Source organism: Miscanthus floridulus, chromosome 15 (assembly GCF_019320115.1).
Source record: "Miscanthus floridulus cultivar M001 chromosome 15, ASM1932011v1, whole genome shotgun sequence".
NCBI classification, from domain to species: Eukaryota; Viridiplantae; Streptophyta; class Magnoliopsida; order Poales; family Poaceae; genus Miscanthus; species Miscanthus floridulus.
This window is the reverse complement of record NC_089594.1, coordinates 3654981-3678585: the sequence shown is the minus strand read 5'-3', so window position 1 is coordinate 3678585 and position 23605 is coordinate 3654981. Positions and strand designations below refer to the sequence as shown.

Here is a 23605-nt window from a genome sequence, read left to right as displayed (position 1 = left end):
GTAGGGGGCGGTTTCCTGATCGCCCCTGCAGTGCCCTATGTAGGGGTGGCTAGTGTTTTCAGCTGCCCCTACAGTGCCCTCTGTAGGGGTGGCTAGTAATATCAGCCGTCCATGTAGTGGACTTCTGTAAGGGCGGCTGTATCACTAGCCGCCCCTGCTGTGTGTATTTGTAAGGGCAGTTCAATCAAGAACCGCCCCTACAGTGGATTTTCTAGAAAAAAAAATAATTTAAATTCAAATCTAACCCCCCCCCCCACACACACACACACACACACACATATATATATATATATATATATATATATATATATATATATAATTCAAATTCGAATCTGACCGTCACAAATATACATATATACATCCACAAAAACAAAGTAAAAATCTGTAGCAAAAGTTAACTGTAGGAGCAGCAGGATAAGAGATTCTAAGGCAACATCTGTAGCATAAAAATGCATGAACCTGCATTATATGGCATGGACAGGAACCTGCAAGGCAAAAACGGTGTAAAGTTTGCAAGGGAAAAGGCAATGTAATCTTTAAATCCAGTACCAGGCTAACAACGTCAAAGTAAAATTGTGGCGGTGCATAGACAAAATTTGAAGGTAAACAACGAAAGGGAACGGCCCATCAAGAAGGCAGGTTCAATTCTCTAAACCTCGTTGCCTGAGCAACATGCTGATACAAAATCAGATAGACATGGAGGAAATCTATCTGATAGCACATTGGAATCAGTAAATGAGTTTACGTGGCAAACATAGAACAATAGTCATAATGCTTGAATCGCTAATTCATGTGGAACTGTAGACCTGAGAAGCAACAGAAATCTCATGTAGGCAGGCGGCCAGGCAATATGAATCAATAGACGCAGGGACTACTGAGACTGACACAATCTAAGCCATGCAATCAATTTGTACATGCAGGGTCCGTTCTGACTGAGCTAATGTAACCATAGTAAGGACACGATGAAGCGTAGATTGGTTTCCACTTTCTAGAGATGAACCTATACTATAGCAGCAGAGGGGGGAGCAGAAAACGTGAAATTTGTACCTAGTAGCACAGATTTGAGGATCAAAGAGGCACTCAAACTAGTGCTTCAGGAGGAAGCACACAGATCGGCCTGTGGACTCCTTCGCGTCGGGTAGCTAGCAGCCGAGGAAGAGAGCGACGGCCTCGCTCCGTCACCAGAGAGCGGTAGCAGCAAGCGGCGCCGACGTAGATTGAAGGTCGTTCCGCCGAGGGAGAGCGGCAGCGGCAGCGGCAGACGGCGCCGGCGTAGGTCGAAGGTCGAAGGTCGCTTCATGGAGGACCAGGTCGGCCTCTTTGACAAATGTCTTTTGCACAATCTGCATCCACCAATTTGGCATACATGACAAACAAGATCGAGGCAAGCAACGGAAGAGGGGAGAGGGGCGCAGCGCAGGGATGGATCCGGGACCTTGGACTTGACGGAGCGCTTGATGAGGAACCACAGCCCAGGCCCGGGAAGAACGAAGAGCCCCAACGACGTGTAGTAGCCAAGGTTTTCATTTTCAGAAATTAAAATTTATCGGGGGTCACAGATAAAGAGGATAAACATGATATATCGGAAATATCGGACCAAATACAAATAAAATTTAATTTGAATTTAAGTAAATTTAAATAAATTTAAACAAAATTTGTACTAAAAAGATAGATATTTTCTTATCAGCACCTATGGATAAAAAGGATATATCTGAAATATCAGGAGATTTCGACCGAAAAAGGAAACCATGGTAGTAGCTCGCCTACGAGTACCCTGTCCTGCCGCATCGAGCAGGACCGCGGCGTGGTCCAGCGACGCGTGCACCGGGGCGCTACGGACTCGCCACCGGGGGCGCGCGGAGACTACCGCGCCCCACGGAGGCGCCAGCAACCCACCGCTGTCGCCCGCCCGATCTAGTGTGCCCCCGGCCGGTGACGCGGGCCAACACCCGATCTGGCGAGCCCCTGGCCGGAGACGTGCGCCGGCGCCCGATTTGGCGTGTCTACGGCTGAAGAGGGAGAGGCATCGCGAGAGAGACCAGGGAGGGAGGCTCGAGCACAGCCTTGAGAGGAACGAAGGGGATTCCCTGGAGACTATTATATGCTAGGGTTTTCTCATCGGGATCATTTTTAGCCATCAGATCATGAATCGAGTGGCTGTGGGTGATATGGGCCGCAACGAAGTTATTTTATTCATGCGCCATCAGTAGGGGCGACTGGTGATTCAGCCGCCCCTACAAATGGGCACTGTAGGGGTGGCTGGTGATTGAGTCGCCCCTACAGATCAGCCCCAACTGTAGGGGCGGCTCAGGTTACCAGCCGCTCCTATAGTGCCATCTATAGGGGCGGCTGGGCTGATGGGGCCTGAGGACGCCCACCGTAGGGGCGCCCCCAACCCCAGCCGCCCCTACAGTAAAAATGCCCCCGTTCCTAGTGTGAGAATCTGCCGTAGTGTAGGCGGCGATGGCGGCCGCCGAGGTAATCTATTTCTCTTGCGCGTAGTTTCATATGCATGCAGCTGGGGAGCATCGCAGCAGCAGCCGTTCTTGTTGATTTGATTTCGTTGCATCCGTCGTAATCCCTCCTTTTATTTGCCAAAAAGAAATAGTGTTTGTGAAACGGCCACATAGCGATCGAGTCTCTGTGACCGGGTACAGCACTTCCTCCGTTCTTGAGTTATAATTTGTCTTATTGGTTTTTCCCTATAAACATACTTCATAGTTTTGAATTTTTGAAATGCATCTGGACCTAGTATATATGTACTTGATTTCTAATAAATTGGGTAATTTTGATTCTGTATTTCAGTTAAAGCAACTTAAATGTTATTTTATGCTGCTCAAGGAGCTTTCCACAAGGCTGGATGCTAGCTAACTGTTAAATTTTTATTTTATGATTTTCTTGATAAAGCTAATTATTCTCTCTTTGCTAATTATTCATTTCACATGCATGCAGGTCAAAGTAAGTGGTTCGCTCTATTTGCCCTGGATCCGAGTCGACTCAAAGAAGGATACCCCCGAATCAAAATTCACCCCCAAATCAGAATTCACAGCAATGATTCGTGTAAAAGCGCCAGCATCGGTACCTAGTAATAATAAGTTCCCCATACACCTAGTTGTGGCGCTCGATGTCTGTGGCCAGCCGGCAACAGAACCAAGGTTGGACCTGCTGGAGATGATGAAGTTTATCAAAGGAAAGTTCGATGCAGACGCGACGACACAACACCAGGTTTATGTCGCGACTGCAAAGAAACTGGTGCCCATTGCCAATTGGATATTTGAGCAAGGAAAGCAGAAAAATCTTAAGCACAAGGGTGGAACTGACCTTAAACCAGCCTTGGAGCTCACCCTCCAGGTAATTGGCATCCTTATCGCTGGTTCATATAATACTACTATATATGTACGTGTTGTTAATTTTAGACGTCGACTTGAGAATATTTTTCATTTTATATTTAGTATATCGGCAAAGTTGAGTGATTTAGATGCAAATTTAAGAGTTATTTACGTTATCTATCATAGTGGAAGTGGCGGGTAGTTTATAGATGTAAATTTAGATTCTAAGTTTAGATCTAATTTAGAAGCTACTTTGGTTGTTTTTAATAATAGCGGGTTTGATTATTTAGATGCAAATTTAGTGGTAAAATTTACGTTATTTTTCGTATGGCAAAGATGGATAATTCTTTCATGACTACAATAGATACAATGCCTATTATCTTAAATCTTACTATTACTAATTAGAGACCCAAATGGAGGCTCCACATTATTTCTCCCTAGACATCAGATGCTCTAGAAAAAAAGAATAAATCATGAAAATTCTCACAATAATAAAAAAACATCTTGCCTTTAATTTGTTAGGATCTGACCATCGTCACTAATTATAGCCATTGGATCTATTCTATTTTTGAAAAATTTACCCGCCTCTACTATTATGAAAAATACATAAATTAACCCTTAATTTTGCATCAAAATTACCCACCTCTACCATTATGAAGCATAATTAAAAATTAAAATAACTCTCTAAATTTGTATACAAATTACCCACTCTATCATCATGAAACACAATTCAAATTAAACTCCTAAATTTGCATCTAAATTACCCACCTATACCATATGAACGATTATTCAAAAAAGCCACCTAACTTTGTATCTCAATTACCCACATTTGCCATTATAATAGATAATTTAAAATACTCCTCTAATATTTTTTATAATTACCCACATCCATCATTAATAAAGATAATGCAAAGTAGCCTCCAAGTTTGCATTCAAATTACCGATACATGCCATTATGAAAGATAATATAAATTAACAAATTTAATTTGTATCTAAATTATCCACATCATCCATTGTAAAAAACAAAAATAATTTCTCCAAACTACATTAAATATAAGCTATTATAAACAAAATTAATCCACAAAGTACATTATATATATTTGTAAATAAATTAAACCCTTCTATAACTATTGAGGTTCAATAGTCATTTGAGGCTTAAATATCAAAATCTTATTGAGGTTAGCACTATTGTGTACCTCAACATAGACACCACTTCAAGCTCTTCCACTAATCTTATACGCCATGTGTAGGTTTTAAATGATTCTTTGTGCCATCTTATCTTAGTACATAAGAGTGCAATCTATGGCATAAAATCCTTATTTTAAAAGGGTAGAAGTGAGAGTTAATAAAAGATATAATAATCACAAGAGTTTGAGCATAACTTGAGGATAAAAAACTATAGTAATCAGTAAAATTAAATAAAAATTTATATTCATGACAACATAAGGTATGGGCTAAAACAAGAGTCACCATAGTCTAAGCTAAGATCTCAACTAAATGCATATTGAAGATACAAAGAGGTGCCATACAAAGGGGAAAACTATGAATGTGGGTGAAGAAACATAGAGATCAGTAATTGATAAGTTTATCACAACTAGATTGAGGTCAAAGAGTAGGGATGAAAACAGATCGGCTTTGCATAGAATCGGATTCGGATGTCACCTTTTATCATTTTTTAATTCAAATTCAAATATGGATACGGATATTTTTGAATACGAATACAAAATGGATGTCTTGGGTTTGGATTTCTATTCGTATATTTACTCAATTGCACCCAAACTGTATATTGTTAAATTGAACATACATGAATAAAATTTTACTACTAAGTTCGTCAATAATAAAAGTACACATCTAATAATCTCCTATATCAAAGTAAACTAAATTATAATGGATAATATTTAATAAAATAACATGTCAAGTGAATAAATTCAAATAAAAATGGTAGAAAACAAATAGCCATTTTGCTTTATCAATATTTTTGGAATTACAAAATTACTACACAAGTAGAGATTAAAGTATTTGTGTATATAACATAGACAAGGATAGTTCATAAAATAATATAGTTATCAATAAATATTTAATGATTAAATATATAAATTAATCAATCAATATTATATTTATATAAATATTTATCATGAAATTATAAATTCTATAAAATAATTACATCAATAAATAAATAAACTGAAGTATTGAAATAATTTAAAACAACAAATATATTAGGTTTAAACTAAATCAGAAAATACAAAAATTAATTTATTCTTTATGTATCATTAATAATTTTAAATTAATACTAAAAGTTATTTATAGATATACTATTAAATGGTTTCAATGCATCATTAGTAATAATTAAATTAAATAATTGGTCACTCGTTATGGAGAGAAACTCTGAAATAGGTTCATGATATCTTGTTTTGTTCTGTCTGATATTGTCGAATACGGATCTGGAATAAGATATAGAAAAATACTAAGAAATGAATTCGGATATATCCATTTAGTATCCATATTAGAAACGGATACCAATACGAATATCAATATTACAAGTTTTAGTGGATACGGATGTCGGATAATTTGGATGTCTATTTTCATTTTCTATCCCTAACAAATAGTACCTATTATGTCTATTGTGTTAGAAAGAGCAAAAAAAACATACAATTCAATATGAGTAAATTTTAGTTGAAGCTATTAAAAAGTACCTGATGCTTGCGTCCCCTAAGATAGCACGGGTTGATAGACTAGTGATAATAATTAAAGTACATTAAACCGATGATGACCACCTGATGTTTCTAACTTTCGTGAAAATATTAATGATTAACTTGTCCCCCCTACCGCGTAGTACTAGCTAGCGACAAGCTGCAATTCTAGCCCATATGAATACAGGGCGCACGGGGCGTGCACACCTTTTCTAATCTAATTAGACCAGTCTTGGTAGGAGTTCCATTATTCTCATTTAATAAGATGATACGCAACAAAAATGATGGTGCGACACTAGAGTTACCAGGAGAGAGAGAGATATGAAAATGAGTTTTGTCTAGATGGAAATATAGGTCTGTGATCGAAACTGTGGAATGTAACGTGGTGTGGGTCTCATTTCATTTCATCAGCCATAACTTACTATTAGATCGAAAGAGTGTAATGAAATATTGCACTAGGAACCGCGGCCTTATAAGAAACAAACAAATTAATTTTAAAACCTTTGGCAGAGGCGCATGCATTATGTTTGTTTAGCGTACGATGTGGTGACGTTCTGTTATGATAATAATTAATACAGGCCCTGAAGACTTCCGTGAATCATGTTGGCTTCATCATCCTCGTGTCGAATGGAGCGAGCAAGTTTGAGAGTGGTTTTGATTTTGAAAAAGAATTTGGAGGGTACCCGCCGGTCCACGCCTTCGGCTTGGATAGGAATCATGACCCCAAGGTTCTGTATCATATCGCCAAAGCATCCAGAGGAACCTACTCCTCCGTTCCGGTTGCGGACACCAACAAGGTCAAGGAAGCCATCGCCTTGTGCTTAGTCGGTCTCAAGAGTGTTGTCGCCATCGACACGTGCGTCACAATCAGCGTGCCCGACGCCACAGCAACAGCAGACACCCTTATTATTCAAAACCTGGAGATAGTAGACATCCAATCGGGGGACCACAAAAAAAGCATCGACGGCAAAAAGAGGAAGATTTCCGTCGGCGTCCTCTACGCTGGTGAGGTGAAGGACTTCATCGTCCGCCTTCAATTTAGGAGCACTAAGAGCGTCAACGGGCGAACCCGATCGGCTGTTCTTACCGCTGCTGTGGAGTACTATAAGGATATTTCAAGCAAGCAGCAGCAGCAGCAGGCTACCAACTCCAAAACATGCACTGTGCCGCTCCTAGTCACATCAAGCGATGATAGGGCAGCCAAGGAAGCGTACAAAGATTTAAAGAACAAGGCTCCCAACCCCAGGGTCCTGAAACAGATGATCTTATTCGAGGTGGTGCAAGAGCTGGAGGAGGAGGCCAAGGCCAAAACCACCACCAACAATAATTTGAATGCAGGTAACCTGCGGAAGTGGTGGGAGGAGCTAAAGGGCAAAGGAAATCTGCAGAAGGCCCGGGAGAATGACCTAGTCGACCTGGACGGAATTGGCATGGACATAGAGGTGATGGCAAAGAGCCTGGAGGGAGGCTCGGGATTGGGCTGCATCTACTCGTGGGTGTCGAGCTACCAGATGCAGCGCGCCACGACTACGGGCCTGCCACCGCCAGCAGCGGCCTCCCCGTTCCTGACGCCGGCCATGGAGACGGCGGTGCGCGACCTAAGGGCCGCCAGCACCACCCTGGACGACCACACCAAGCGTCAGCGTGCCATAAAGCTCTTGGAGGACTTAGAAAAAATGTCCGACGACAGGGACGACGAACGTCGCTCCAATGACGATCGTGTGGTAACCGACGACGAGGTGGCGCGGTTCATAGAAAAAGTAGTCAAGGTGGGTTAATTAGTAAGGAGCATATACCGTGTGTGTGTGTGTGTGTATATACAAAACTAAGTAAATTAATTACTCACTGTGTTGGACGCCGCGCGCATGCATGCACTCGCGCAACCGCAATTTTTGTTTGCAGGTCGTCAAAGCAGCGATCAACGGTGGTACCAGGAGGACCACCACTTCCGCTTCCGGCAGTGGCGAGAACAAAATGCCCGCCGCCACCACCCTGGATGATCATCTGAAGGACGCCATCAAGTCTACGATTGCCATAGGGCTGTTCGACAACATCAAGTTACAAAAAACCAATTACGAAATATTCCAGGTGCGTGCGTGGTTTAGGGTGATACATTAGCACTAAAAATTAGCTACCTAATAGCTAATTAGTTGTTGCTAATTTTTAGCTAGCTAATTTTTAGCAAGGTGATTGTTTGGACCCACGTGTTAATAGGTGGTTGGATAGTGAATTGAAGGTGCATATAAACAATTAGCACCTCCAAAACCCGCTAATGGAGCTAATAGTTAGCAGACCTCTGGCTAATAATTACTACATCTGTTCTAAATTATAAGACGTTTTGACTTTTCTAGATACGCAGTTTTTGCTATACATGTAGATATACACCATGTCTAGATACATAGTAAAAGCAATGTATCTAGAAAAGCCAAAAACACTTTGTAATTTTGAATGGAGGAAGTAGCAGATTTATTAGCAGTTCTGTTCAGATTCACTGGGACTAATTTTTAGTGCTAAATACACCCTTACTATATATATACGGATCCGGAGCCAAATAATTATATATAATTAGCCGCTCTGTCACACTCTCTCTGTATGTGTGTGAGAGAGAGAGACGGTTTGAATTAGTTACTCACTGTTGCGCATGAATGCATGATGCCACGGTGCGCGATCTTGCATTGCAGGTCGCCAAAGTAGCCGTCGGCTATTGGCGCCTCGTTCAGGGAAAACCACTTCCGGCAGCGGCAGCGGCAGCGGCAGCAAGGAGTTAGGCGCGCGTCCCGCGTGAAGCGCCACCAGCCCACCAGGTACCCCCGGCCACCACAAGAAACAGTGCTGAGGGTATGATTATATCTAGTGTACGTGTCGGATGGGCATATCGACTGTGCGTGGCAATGCCGCCGTTTACTGCATATTTGTGATTTATTTGTGCTTTGGCTTTGTGTTCCTGCTTATGCTTGTTTCAGACCGTACATGGTATATGTATATGTGGACAGTAAATTAGTAATTTCTCAGTGTACTCATAAAACAGGAAATAATGCTCTACACAGAAGCAGCATGCATGTCACGTAAGGTTATTTATGTAAAAACCATTTGCTGTAATTAATATTATCTACAATCAACAGATCCATGCATGGTATTACAACCATTTTTTTCTCGAACACGCAGAAGAGCTGCATATCATTATATTAAGAAGAGTATTTATGAATTCGTCCGTGACACTCATTTTCATGTGTAGACGGCTTTCCGTCCCAAAATAAACTTCCTGATTTTAACTCGTACAATATCCTCCAATTATATTAGTTCTCTCTTGTGCTGCTGTGATGCACGTAGCTAAGTGCACTATATTGATTTTCTGAACGCTACATGTGGGGGATATACCCCCGGGTACCACAAGGTGGTACATGGGCCGCACCATCCGAGGTGGTCTGGCCCGTAAGATCGAGGCGTGCACAGCAAGATTACAAGTTGTACTAGATATTGTAATAGTACCAAATATGATACTTTACTTGTAACCCTCCTCCTCCAGACTATATAAGGAGAGGAAGGGGCCCCCCTTAGGGAGGACAATCCATCTAAACCTCAATCAATACAGAATAATAAGACACAGGATGTAGGTATTACGCCAACACGGCGGCCGAACCTGTATAAATCTTGTGTCTTGTGCCTCTGTAACCATCTGGTTCCTGATTACACGCACCGTCTACCGACAATCTACCACCACGGGCACCCCCCTCGGTGGACTGCCGATCATATTTCATCGACACTACATATGAATAATCTTAACTGAAACATGTGTTCATAGGATTTGATACAGACAGCAAATTTATCGAAACTCCGGTCTCCAACACTAAGCAACAAGAGCAAATTTTAGATTTGTAGATCAATTATCGCTCGGTGACACGGCGATGTCACCTCCCTTTGGAAAGATCAGTTATAGCATTTGAGGGACACGACGATGACATGACTTGCATTTCTTCCCGTTGGGAAATAGGGATCCCGATAGAGAGAGTGAGAGTGAGAGAGAAGCGAGCTCGCTGCTGCTCGACACCCGGGGCTCGAAGGCTCCGCTCTGGGGCACGGGCCTTCGACTAGCGGAGGCACATATACAAAAATGGAGTTCACACAATTATTGAGGCAATAATTAGGGTTTCGAATTACACGCCCCCCCCCCCCCCCCTCGGGGATGACTGACTTCCCCTTTTTATAGGATATGGTTACATCATTTGTTGAGTATAGAAATGTCCCTAGGGCAATTATGGCATATTCCGGTATATTCATGCATACTGTGCTCGTGCCTCCGGGGCATTAGAGTCATTTTCTTTTGCAACCGCCTTTGTTGATGGGCCGTTGTCGAGCGTGGGCCTTCAGCACATCATTGGTCGCACCACGGCCTATTTGGCAATGGTGGGTAATTTAGATGTAAAATTAGGGTGTTACTTTATGTATTTTTCGTGATGGTAGAGGTGTGTAATTTTTTAAAGAAAATTACAGTAGATCCAATGGCTATTATCGGAGATGATGATTAGAGTCTATCAAACTAAAGGCCAGATGCTTCTGATTATTGTGAGAACTTTTAGGATTTATCTTTTTTCCTGCGCCTCTGGTGAGAGTTAACGTAGTGCCTACGTTGGAGCCTCTAATTAGTATTAGTATAATTTCACAATTTGTGGAGGTTTGTAATTTAGAAATATATATGTCTCGTACTTTATGGATATTGATTTTTTTAATAGCATATATTAGCATTAACATATAGATTTGAGAGAGGTCGCTAATTTAGATGCAACATGAGGGATTATTATGAATTATGTTTTATAATAGCAAAGCGGGTAACTGATAGCCGGAGAGCACCCTCTCAAATATATAAAAAAAATTAGGAGGTCACTTTATGTATTTTTCGTAATGGCAGAGGTGGGTAATTTTTTTACAAAATTACAATAGATTAAATGGCTATTATCGGAGACGATGATTAGAGTCTGCCAAATAAAAGGCCAGATGTTTCTAATTATTTTTAGAATTTTTAGGATTTATCTTTTTATTCTTAGCGCGTCTGGTGAGAGTTAACGTGGTGTCTCCGTTGGAGCCTTAGCAATAGTATGACGATTTCCAGTAGTCTAGACACAATCAGACAAGACGGGAAGACCTGATTACATTAAATTTCGCCGAGGTCAAGCCGTGTCAATTTATATATATATAAGGCCGCGCACTCGCTGAATAATTTTTATTCGATCATTAGTGTGTGTGTGTGGGTGGTGGGTTGTTGGCTTTAAACTTTTGGGTCATTCCCATCTAGGTCCTCAAACTATGCACGCTGGGTCCTTAAACTGTTGGTTCATTCTCATTTGAGTCCTCAAACTAAAAAAGCTACCATCTAGGTCCTCAATCTATCGCCGCAGCGCACCAAAGATCCAAAACCTGCCACGTCAGCACAAGCATGTGACACACCTATCGGAGAGATTATCTTAGAGCTAATAACTAACTCTTACGGTTACGGCTGTCCTAATAAATACTCATTTGTGTGTATGTACTAGGAGTAGGTACCATTAATTGGGTCCTATTGTGCATATACTATATATATAGTATACCAGTGTTTAGGAGAAGACAACGTTAACGGAAGTCTGCGTAAGTGGGTCAAGAAGAAGTAAGATTTAGCCAACCTGCTGCCACTTTAAGCGCCTAACAGAGGATGAATACAGCATTAGACAAAGATGAGGCGGCACACATGAAAGCAACGTCGAATCCACCGCCGCAAGTGAGGCTAAACTGAATCAGTAACCTCTTTAATTTCCCGGGTTCTCACTTTTGTTTAGTTGGTTTTTGAGAGAGACGAGATAGATAAAAATGCTGTGCACAGTGGTGCACTGGTGGGAGTGGGTGGAGGAGATGTCGTCACCTTTATATCGATGTCATCCACCTACGCTTGACACATAACTAGTCTCAAATGAAAAAAAAAAATAGTTCATTAATTGTGCTTCATCGTACACCGATTTGGCCACTAGAATAGAATGGAGTTGTTTATGACCTCTCCACGAATAATGCACGGAAGAGGCCCATCCACGGAAGTTTGGGCAAGTCAGTCAAGAAAAAGAGGCTGTTCGCTGGTCTGAAATTTTCAGCCAGCCGGCTGATCCCTACTCTCAAGTTACTGTTCATCAAACCAGTCAAACAGTGTTTTTCTCTCACAACAAACCAGCCAGAACAGTGTTTTCAGCCAAGTTTCAGACCAGCGAACGGGGCGAAACTTTGATTGAGCCAACCTGCTCCTGCTGGACTAACATATGATTCATATTAGAAAAAGAGGCGGCCGGCACGGCACATTGATGACAGCAACATTATTAGCGGGCTGTCGTTAATAATCGTTTGCAAATATACATATAGCATACTCCCTCCATCCCAAAATAACTGTCATCATTGGTATGCGTACCGCAAGTTTGACTCGATTGTAAAAAATGCGTGCAACATTTGTATCTCCAAATAAATTTATTACAAAACTAGATTCAAAGATATTTCCAACGATACTAATTATGTACCATAAATATTAATTTTTTTTTAATATATATTTAGTCAAAATTATTTCTCGGAAAAAAAAATGACAGATATTTAGAGATGGGGGAGGAGCATCATATACAGTACATTATTAGTGGGCCGGCCGGGTGAGCCGCCGGAACACTGAATCACCACCTCACCCCCGTTTGTGGGGGAGACGAGAGACAGATGGGAGGCCTCACGAGGGCTGTGGACCGGTGGGAGGAGTGGCAGTTGCGCACCCTCGTCCTCACCAGCATGGTTGTCCAAGTCCTTCTCTTCGTCTTCTCTTCATGACTCATGTTCACTTTCTCAACATGCTGCTCCTGGAAAGTTTGAATGTATATATATACAGTACATATACATACTGACTGTTTCGTCTTTGAGAGAGAGAAAGATTCTGGCCTTGTGGACTGAAACTATGAGATGGCCTGGCCCAGGAGCGGAAACATCTAAAAGCCCAGTAGCTGGGCCAGGAAACATCTAAAAGCCCAGTAGCAAGCCCATGGGGGGCCGACGCCGGAGTAGCAGCCCAGTAGCAATCATCACGCATTCACGCGCCGCCGGCCGCTCTCGTCACGCACTCGTCCACCAGTCACCGTCGCCGCCGCCGTCGTCACTCCCACGCGCCCGCGCCTCAACCGCCCCACGCTTGTCGGATCACCAAGCGCAAGGCCGGCCCGCCGCCTCCTGTGGCTGCTGGCGACCGGAGATGGACGGGGAGGAGGAGGAGAACATCGGGCCGTTCCGCCGGACGAGCGCGGTAGAGACAGATAGACGATGCATCGTCCAGCTTGCTCTTCTTATCTGCACCAGCTGCGTCGTCGCCTCCTACTACTTGTGCTGCTCTCTGCTGCTGTCTCTGCCATTAGCGCCGCCCAAGGTGATGCTGACGAATTCATTTACAATAGCTTCTCCGGTGCGGACCTATCCATGGATAATCAAGCTTCAGTCATCGATGGCCTCTTGAGGCTATCCGAAGGCAAGGGTACTAAAGGGCATGCTTTCCACACTTTCCCTCTCGATTTCTCAAATAATCGTGTCATCTCATCAAATACCTCCTCCGTGCCATCCTTCTCCACAACGTTTGTATTCGCCATAATTAGCGAGTACGATTATTTGAGCAGCCATGGTCTGGCCTTTGTCCTATCTTCCACCAATGAGTTGTTTGAAGCCATGGGCAACGAGTCAAATCATCTCCTTGCTATCGTGACTTCAGGTTGCTACACCTCTGATGGAGAGTTTAAGAGTGGGGAACCGATGCAGGTGTGGGTAGACTATGACAGCGAGCGCACCATACTAAATGTCACAATAGCTCACTTGCCATCTACCAAACCTAATAGGCCATTGCTCTCGATTCCATATGATCTTTCCTCCGTGTTGCCAAACACAAGAGCATATGTCGGGTTTTCATCAGCAGCTGGCAGAATTCCCACCATGCATTGCATTCTGGGTTGGAGCTTCAAGCTGAACGGAGAAGCCGCAGCCCTCAACTACTCCGACCTACCTTTGAAGTCTATACAACAACTTCGCGCTGGCAGACACACCTACAAGACAATAATAATAGTATGTGCGGTTCTTGGAATCGCCATGATTGTTTCTGCTACTATTGTGAAGGTCCGTATGATGAACAGGCTGTCAAAATCTAGAACAACTGACATAGAGTGGGAGAGGGAGTATGGGCCTCCATCCTTCACCTACAAAGATCTGTTGGCTGCCACTAGTGGATTCAACGACAAGATGCTCCTTGGTAGAGGAGGATTTGGGAGTGTCTTTAGAGGGGTGCTGCACCATTCCAAGCAGACGGTTGCTATTAAGCGAGTGTCACCAGAGTCGAAGCAAGGGATGAAGGAATTCATGGCCGAGATCCTCATCCTTGGCCACCCCCGGCACCGTAATCTTGTTCAGTTGATTGGCTACTGCAGGCACAAGCAACAGCTCCTTCTGGTGTATGACTATATGCCCAATGGAAGCCTTGACAGCTACTTGCATACTCAAGATCATAGCACCACCAATATATGCTGGGCTCAAAGGTTCTGCATCATCAAAGGCTTTGCGTCTGGTCTTTTCTACCTCCATGAGGACTGGGAGCAAGTCGTCATCCACCGGGACATCAAGACAAGCAATGTCCTGCTTGACGGTGAGATGAATGCGAGGCTAGGGGATTTTGGTCTAGCAAGGTCCCATGATCATGGAGCTGACGCACACACCACACGTGTGGCAGGCACATGGGGTTACATTGCTCCGGAGCTTGCCAGGCTAGGCAAGGCAACCAAAGCAACCGATGTGTTTGCATTCGGCGTGTTGATGATGGAGGTTGCCTGTGGAAGGCGGCCAATCTGGGTGGACGGTGCTAATGGTGAGCCTGTTGCCATATCAGATTGGGTGCTTGCTGCGTGGCGAGGTGGTTCCATTACCGATGCTGTCGACACAAGACTGGATGATTATGTGGAGGAGGAGATAGAGCTAGTGTTGACGAAGCTTGGTTTACTCTGTTCACACCCTTCCCCAAATGCCAGGCCTTGCATGCGCCGCGTCATGCAGTATCTACAAAGGGATGCACCACTACCAGCAGACCTGCAACCTGATAATTTGCTGAGAATTGGTGTGAGTCAGGAACTCAGGATGATGAGCGTGGAGCGTCCAATGTCATGTCCGGCCACTACTATTACTGGTCTTTCTAAAGGGAGGTGATGAATATTGTTGTGCTACTTAGGTTGGCCATAAACCATATCACCGTGAGTTGCAGTTGGCCATAGAATAATTTATTCTATAGCCACATTGATTTACGATAATGTTTATACCAATTTACGATAACATGAATATACATTTACGATACTCGTGTTACTACAATTCATGGTGATATTTACCATAATGTTATAGTAAACACTTAGTAAGAAGTTACTATAATCTAGTAAATTAGAATAATAATTGTTGTAACTCAAAGTGGTCACGGAATAAGCTATTTTATGGCCAGCTGCAGAACAGTAGTTATATATATATACACACACACACTTGTACCCATGTTGGCTTTCTTTATTAATGCAATAATGTTGATTTACGTTGCTTTTGGCGTCTTACTACACATATGTGATTGATGTGCTATGTGGCAGAGTTTTAATTTGTTCATAAATTTATATCCTTCAAGATCATGTGCCCTCCTAACTCCAGAAGTTATATTAAGTGTAGTAGATTGTTGAGTACACTCAGTTTAGTGCTGGCAAATGCAGGGTGCGTCTTTTTTCGTTTTCTATTTTGTGACCCGATTTATGAGTTTTGGATGGTTTTTAGGAGATGTCGTCACCTTTATATCGATGTCATCCACGTACGCTTGCCAAATAACTAGTCTCAAATGGAGAAGAAAAAAATAGTTCACTAATTGCTTCATCGTACACCGATTTGGCCACTAGAATAGAATGGAGTTGTTTATGACCTCTCCACGAATAATGCACGGAAGAGACCCCTCCACGGAAGTTTGGGCAAGTCAGTCAAGAAAAACTATGATTTAGCCAACCTGCTCCCGCTGGACTAACATATGATTCATATTAGAACAAGAGGCGGCCGGCACGGCACATTGATGACAGCAACATTATTAGCGGGCTGTCGCTAATAATCGTTTGCAAATATACATACAGTATACTCCCTTCATTCCTAAATAACTGTCATCGTTGGTGTACGTACCGCAAGTTTGACTCGATTTATGAAAGATGCGTGCAACATTTATATCTCCAAATAAATTTATTACAAAACTAGATTCAAAGATCTTTCCAATGATACTAGTTATGTACCATAAATATTAATATTTTTTAATATATATTTAGTCAAAATTATTTCTCGAAAAACGAAAACGACATATATTTAGGGAATCACCGCCTCGCCCCCATTCTGGGTTCTCACTTGCTTGGCGTCCGCTCGTGCGTTTGTGGGGGAGACGAGAGACAGATGGGAGGCCTCACGAGGGCTGTGGACTGGTGGGAGGCAGTGGCGGAGCCAAGGTTCACAAAAAAAAAAAAAAATAGTAGTATGACTTAATATTTTTATTTATATTAAGAGGGAGATTATATAAAATTCTTGTCATATATACCTATTAATATCTTCTAGATAATATAATCATACAAAACACAACTAGATAATAAAATTATCGCAATGAAAAAGACCGAGTCAGTACTCAAGATTTATAAAGTCACCCTAGACGTCTTGCTGTTAAGGGGCATGTCACTTACCACTGAAAAAATAGCGCCTTAGATCCAAGGATACATATAAGAAATTACGAGCACCCGTTCAAGTCAATGAATTAATTCCGACAGTCATCACAAGGAACCTAACGAGTTGAGTTGCACTTAGTTTTTACATGTTGGCTCTTTTGGCCGGCCCCTCCTATATGTAATTCACTACTGGAAACGCGTGCTTTGCCGAGGGCCTGAGGCTTTGCCGAGGGCCAAATCTCGGGCACTCGGCAAAGACACTCTTTGCCGAGGGCCAGTCACAGGAGCCCTCGGCAAAGAACGGCCCTCGGCAAAGAGGCCTTTGCCGAGGGCCCGGCCCTCGGCAAATACAGGCCCACGGCAAATCAAATCTTTGCCGAGGGCAGCGGCCCTCGGCAAAGATGCCCTCGGCAAATTAGGCCCGTTGGGTCACGGCGGCCATTCCCGTCAAGCTTTGCCGAGGGCCACCCGTTAGGCCCTCGGCAAAGGTTTTTTTTCTGTGAAACCGGTTTTTTGGCAAAAAAAAAAATTTAAAAAAGTCTTTGCCGAGGGCCCTAGACCAGGCCCTCGGCAAAGTTTTTTTAAACCAGTTTTTCGGCCAAATTTTTTTTTTTATAAATCGTCTTTGCCGAGGGCCCGAGGCGAGGCCCTCGGCAAAGAAGCCCTTTGCCGAGGGCCAGGCTAGGCCCTCGGCAAAGATTTTTTTTTTTGGTTTTTTTAGCCCAGTTTTTTTGTGGTGCTACAATACATTGTTTTGAACTCAATTTTACAATTTGGGCCAATTTTGACTTTTTTGTATATTTTCTTAATTTATTTTGATTCTTTGATTTTTTTCGAATATGTCAAATTTGAACTACAGGTGCATGGAATATTGCAATGTATTGTTTCGAAAAATGTTATTCATGTTAATTGGTGCATGTTGAGTCCCTATCCACGAACTCGCATCAAATTTCGCGCATCTTCTTCACGTAACATGACGACCGACTTGCCGGAAAAGTGTTTTTAAATTATATAAAATCCATACGAAGTCCAAAAATCACGAAACTTGTCGAGGTGTCATGTTATCGCATGTGTAGGCTGTGATAAAAAATTGAGAAGGTTTCGAGTGAGTTGCGACGTCGGATGCCTGAAACCCAGACATCTCCACATCACATTTAGTCCCCCTCATATGGAGATGTCTGGGTTTCAGGCATCCGATGTCGCAACTCACTCGAAACCTTCTCAATTTTTTACCACAGCCTACACATGCGATAACATGACACCTCGACAAGTTTCGTGATTTTTGGACTTCGTATGGATTTTATATAATTTAAAAACACTTTTTCGACAAGTTTCTCATCATGTTACGTGAAGAAGATGCCCGAAATTTGATGCGAGTTCGTGGATAGGGACTCAACATACACCAAATACCATGAATAACATTTTTTGAATCACTAAATTGCATTATTCCATCCACCTGCAGTTCAAATTTGAAATATTCGAAAAAAATCAACGAAAAGAAATAAATTAGGAAAATATATCAAAAAAAAGTTAAAATTGACCCAAATTTTAAAATTGAGTTTTAAATAATGTATTATAGCACCACAAAAAAACTGAGTTCAAAAAACCAAAAAAAAAAATTTGCCGAGGGCTTAGCCTGGCCCTCGGCAAAGGGTTGCCGAGGGCATGGGCCAATGGCCCTCGGCAAAGAAAATTTAAAAAAAAAATACTCCAGCTTCTGCTTTTCCTTCCCCACTCTCTGCTCCTTCCCGACGCTTCTCGTCCCTCCTCCGCACCGTGCCCACCCCCACCGAGCGCCGCAGCCGCCCCCGCCACCGGCGAGGTTACTGCTGCCAAGCACCGCGTCCGCCTTTGCAGCCCACGGGCCGGCACATCGTCCTGGGCGCGGAGCCTCGCGACCCTCACAGTGCTCGGCGCGGACGGCGGCGGCCCGTCGCCCCACAGCCGCATCGCCGCCTCCGCTCGCCCCACCGCAGTATCTCGCCCTCCGCACCCTCTCCCTCCCGGATCTTGCTCCTCGCAGTGCTCTACGCGCACGGTGCCGCCATCCTCGGTGCGTCAACCGGCGTCTCCTCGCCTCCGCCATCTCCTTCGCGGCAGCTCTAGGGTTTCCCACCTCGATCCGGCTCTGATCTACAGTTCTCGTCCCCTTGACGCAGGAAGATATACAGCGTGTGCACGCCGAGGCCGCCGCACGACTGGTCGCAGGAGCTCTACCACAGGTACTGGGAGCCGTTCGTGGAGTACATCGACTCCATGGTGAGCCGCCTGTTCATAACGGGTCCAGTTTGCCTATTTACCCTTCTGCTACACACAAAGGTTCTTCTTAGTCTAACCATGCTCCTCACAAATTTCAGATCATGCCCGAATCTTCCATACCATCCATGTCTGTTGGCTGGATCTGAGACCCCCTGTCCCCTTCGCCTTATTCAGGTAGTATAAGCTTCCTGCTGTGATTATTTGGTCCGAACTCTGTTCACCTTCATTGTGTCTTCCATGCTGCAAATTATGACTGCTAGCTTTCCCTTTCATGTATTGCTTGCACGACTCACCAATAGCTTGTGATTACATCACGGCGATGACATACTTATCAACTTAATTGTGCATCATCTCTGGTTCTATGCTTGGCAGCTGACCGTTCTCCGCTGTCGAGTATTTAACAAACTTTCACATATACCTGTTACCCTGCCGCACATGCTTGTGACTTGAAGCAGCAGCCAACTGCATATTAGCACATGCTTGTGACCTGAAGCAGCAGCCAACTGCATTTTATTTGCCCTCCTCTTTGTTTTTGTTTTCTTAATTACTGTTATAGTGGCATAAATTAATTTGTTCTATCTTAAAAAGTAAGTCTGATGAAGGGCGGGCCCTTTTTTTAAAAAGTAAGTCTGATATTTTTCATTTGGCTTTTTAGCTGTTGGCCAAGTAGGTAGAATCTGCAATTGTGAGCGTGTCAAAACTTCATTGTCATCTTCACCATCCTCCTGCCCTCAGATTTCAGGTGCTGCTACTGTACCTACAGATGGGGGCCAACAGTTCAGGTTTCTCCCTTTTGTAGGTATATCTTGCTTTGCCTTTGCGTCTCATTTGTGCATGCTTCTATTGTGCAGCAATAGCCTTTAGTTGCTCCTGTTTTTTTGTGTTTCCTCACGTTACTGCTTGCCCGGCCAGTCTAATTTCAAACTGATGTTATGTGTAGCTTTTCCCTCCCTTTTTTTGCGAGTAACGGCACATTGTTAATTACAAAACTCCCTTTTTTGCTCCATACACTCCAATTTACAGCAACGGTTCCTAATATGCTTGCAGGGAAGTATCGCAAGGGTAATTGTGTGCAAATATTTGCATCTATCATTTATGCAATATTATGGATATGCTTGTGCTCAGCTAAAGCAGCAGCTATAGTAGTACTTCGATATCTTACTACTATTATCAGTTGGCTCTTGAACTACAAGAAACAAAAGTAGTTGTTCCTTTTGTAGGATTTACAGATGCTGGTCACACTAACACTAGTGTTGTTAACAGATAATCAAATAGGATGAAAAAAAGTCATTTGTGCAACTGTTTTTTTCTTTTTCCTATTACCAATCTTAAGATAGCAAAAGATCTTAACAAGTTAAGGTAGTATCTGATCAATTTAACAAGGAAAGAAAGGAATGAAAAATGAATGACTTGCAAAAATATCTGTACCAACATATCTTTATCTAAGAAGTATCAGACTTGAAGTGAAATGAAAAGAGTTTGAAGTAAAATAATGGGCCAATGTCTGTTTTCCATAGTCCAGACTAAGCAGACCACACTGACAATGTCTCTTGGTGGATTTTACAAGTAGTTGTCTCTTGCTACATTCAATTCCTTTGAATTTCTTTCCATTTCCCTTTATTCCAAATACATTCTGTAGTAGCTAACTGGGAACTGCAAGTACACATACCGTCCCTCATGTTGTTTGTTCCTATTTGTCTCTAATTTACATCAAAACGAGTGCAAGAGGTCTGTACAGATTTTATAGTTGTGTCCTGCAAGTACTGATCTGGCTGCCTTGTGTATAAAGATAATATCTTATTTTTGCAGAGTGCATAATCTATAACTCTACTCCTTGTAGGTCATTGGGTCACACCCATACTTGTAGTGATGTCAACTCCAGCAAGGACTTTTCTTTTGTGCAAGCAAGGACTTTTCTGTTGTGCTGTCCAAATGTTTCTGTGAACTCTGTATTTAGGAGCTAGACCTGTTGTGTAGTAAAGATTTGCATGTTGCTCTAAACCAACAGTATATAAGAGCTGTCATATTGCTGTATTCCTAGTTCACTAGTCTGTACAGTTCGGTCTATTTGGATTGGGGACATGTGAATTTATGATGAATAAACTCTTCATGGATCACTTGTGTTAAATTATTGTGTAATGTGCCCTGTGCCCTGTGTAGATGCATGAACATCTAGAATTATGGTTGTAATATATTGTGATTTGTGGTTCACAATTATGGTTGTGATATATTGTGAGAAAATGGGTTCTGTGTGATGGTTGATATATATATGTATATATATGAAATGCTTATGTCGATGGAATGCAAAAAACAAAAAAAAAATTAAATTTCTGCCTCTTTGCCGAGGGCAATGACCAAGGCCCTCGGCAAAGAAGGGTCCTTTGCCGAGGGCCCTAGCAATAGCCCTCGGCAAAGATTTTTTTGGAAAAATCCTGCAAATTTCTTTGCCGAGGGCCAGAGAGCAGGCCCTCGGCAAAGGTTTTTTAAAAAAATTTCAAAAAAAAAACTATTTCTTTGCCGAGGGCCGGCCCTCAGCAAACAAATTTTTTTTAAAAAAAAAAACCTTTGCCGAGGGCCCTGGCAATAGCCCTCGGCAAAGATTTTTTTGGAAAAATCCTGAAAATTTCTTTGCCGAGGGCCAGGGAGGAGGCCCTCGGCAAAGGTTTTTTAAAAAAAATAAAAAAATTTATTTGCCGAGGGCCGGCCCTCGGCAAAAAAAATTCAAAAAAAAAAACCATTTCTTTGCCGAGGGTCGGCCCTCGGCAAAGAAACCGCCAACGGCGCCGGCGCGTGACGGCTTCTTTTCTTTGCCGAGGGCCGTCCTGGCCCTCGGCAAAGGCTTTGCCGAGTGCCCGATAAAGGGCCCTCGGCAAAGACCCCTTCGCCGTCTAAAAATTTCCCGAGGGGTCTTTGCCGAGGGCAGCCCTCGGCAAAGCCTTTGCCGAGGGTTTCTGGTCCTTTGCCGAGGGCCAGAGGCCCTCGGCAAAGCATGCGAGTCCAGTAGTGATTCCTGGCTCCGCCACTGGTGGGACGAGTGGCAGTTGCGCATCCTCGTCCTCACCAGCATGGTTGTCCAAGTCCTTCTCTTCATCTTCTCTTCATGACTCATGTTCACTCTCTCAACATGCTGCTCCTGGAAAGTTGGAATGTATATACAGTACATATACATACTGACTGTTTTGTCTTTGAGAGAGAGAAAGGTTCTGGTCTTGTGGACTGAAACTATGAGATGGCCTGGCCCAGGAGCGGAAACATCTAAAAGCCCAGTAGTTGGGCCAGGAAACATCTAAAAGCCCAGTACCAAGCCCATGGGGGGCCGACGCCGGAGTAGCAGCCCAGTAGCAATCATCACGCATTCACGCGCCGCCCGCCGCTCGCCGCCGCCGTCGTCACGCACTCGTCCACCAGTCACCGTCGCCGCCGCCGTCGTCACTCCCACGCGCCCGCGCCTCAACCGCCCCACGCTTGTCGGATCACCAAGCGCAAGGCCGGCCCGCCGCCGCCTGCGGCTGCTGGCGACCGGAGATGGACGGGGAGGAGGAGGAGAACATCGGGCCGTTCCGCCGGACGAGCGCCCTCACGCGCCGGATGGCCACACGCATGGCGTCAGCGCTCGCCAGCTCTGTCAACCGCGCCCAGGTAACGATGGGACTCTCACTTACATTAACCGCTTCACCAAACCTAGGAGTCTGTAGACTGACTACTCCTGCCTCTTCCCCCTTCCTTCCGATATATACAGATACAGTGATGCAATTTTCATAATACAATTGAGAGGAAGAGTGTTTTTTCAGCAATAGCAGAGGTTTAGAAGGGTTCTAGTAGGTTCTAGAAGGGAGACGAATCAGGGATGCATGAGAATCTGGAGGAGGAAGAAGATCGAGGACACGAGCTAGGAAGGGGCGGGATTTAAGCTTTTGTTGTTTGATCGATAATCTTCAGATCATCGGAAGCAGCCTTGCTTGGTTTTTGTATCACCATCGCCTCTAGTCTGCTAACCCAGTTTGGTTTGGAGGGCCTCCGGACCAGGAATATGACGCTCCAATTTATGTTTAGGGGATATATTACAGAACCCATTTTAAGGGATTGGCCTTATTATAGTTTCACTTTTTTTTTTGAGAGCAAAGGATTGGCCTTATACACAAGAAGTTTTGGTAATATATGCTCTAGAAGACTCTTTAGCCAAAGAGTTCTATCCTGAATTTACACTGCTTATGATTAGAGCTTTATCTTAACTTTTGCACTGTGTGTCTTGCTCTGTTATTTTGGAAAATCCGCTGTCTAGGTCGGAGTATTGCCTTGTTGTTTTTTATCCAAACTGGCACATTTTGTAATTTTAAACAAACGCTCTGGTTTCTAATCAAGCCCATAGCTCAGTAACTGTAGGCTCTACTAATATACTGTCTAAAGTGCTAAGCATTTCCATCGTCATGATGTATGTCTGCTTCCAGATCCTCTTTCCCTGACGTTCTCATCTCTGACTGATAAGTTATGAAGAGCTCAAGGTCTTAGCTCAGATTCGATTCGTATTGAGGATGTATGTCTTAGCTCTGACTGATAAGTTATGAAGAGCTCAAGGTCTTAGCTCTGACTGATGTATGTC

General features: G+C 43.4%; 1 protein-coding gene across 1 annotated transcript; it reads left to right on the top strand.

Annotated features, from left to right (window-relative positions):
- The first annotated feature begins 13717 nt into the window (after positions 1-13717).
- Positions 13718-15235, top strand: LOC136506845 (L-type lectin-domain containing receptor kinase SIT2-like). Its single transcript, XM_066501754.1, has one exon. The coding sequence runs from the start codon at positions 13718-13720 to the stop codon at positions 15233-15235; it is 1518 nt and encodes a 505-aa protein (XP_066357851.1).
- Positions 15236-23605: the final 8370 nt, after the last annotated feature.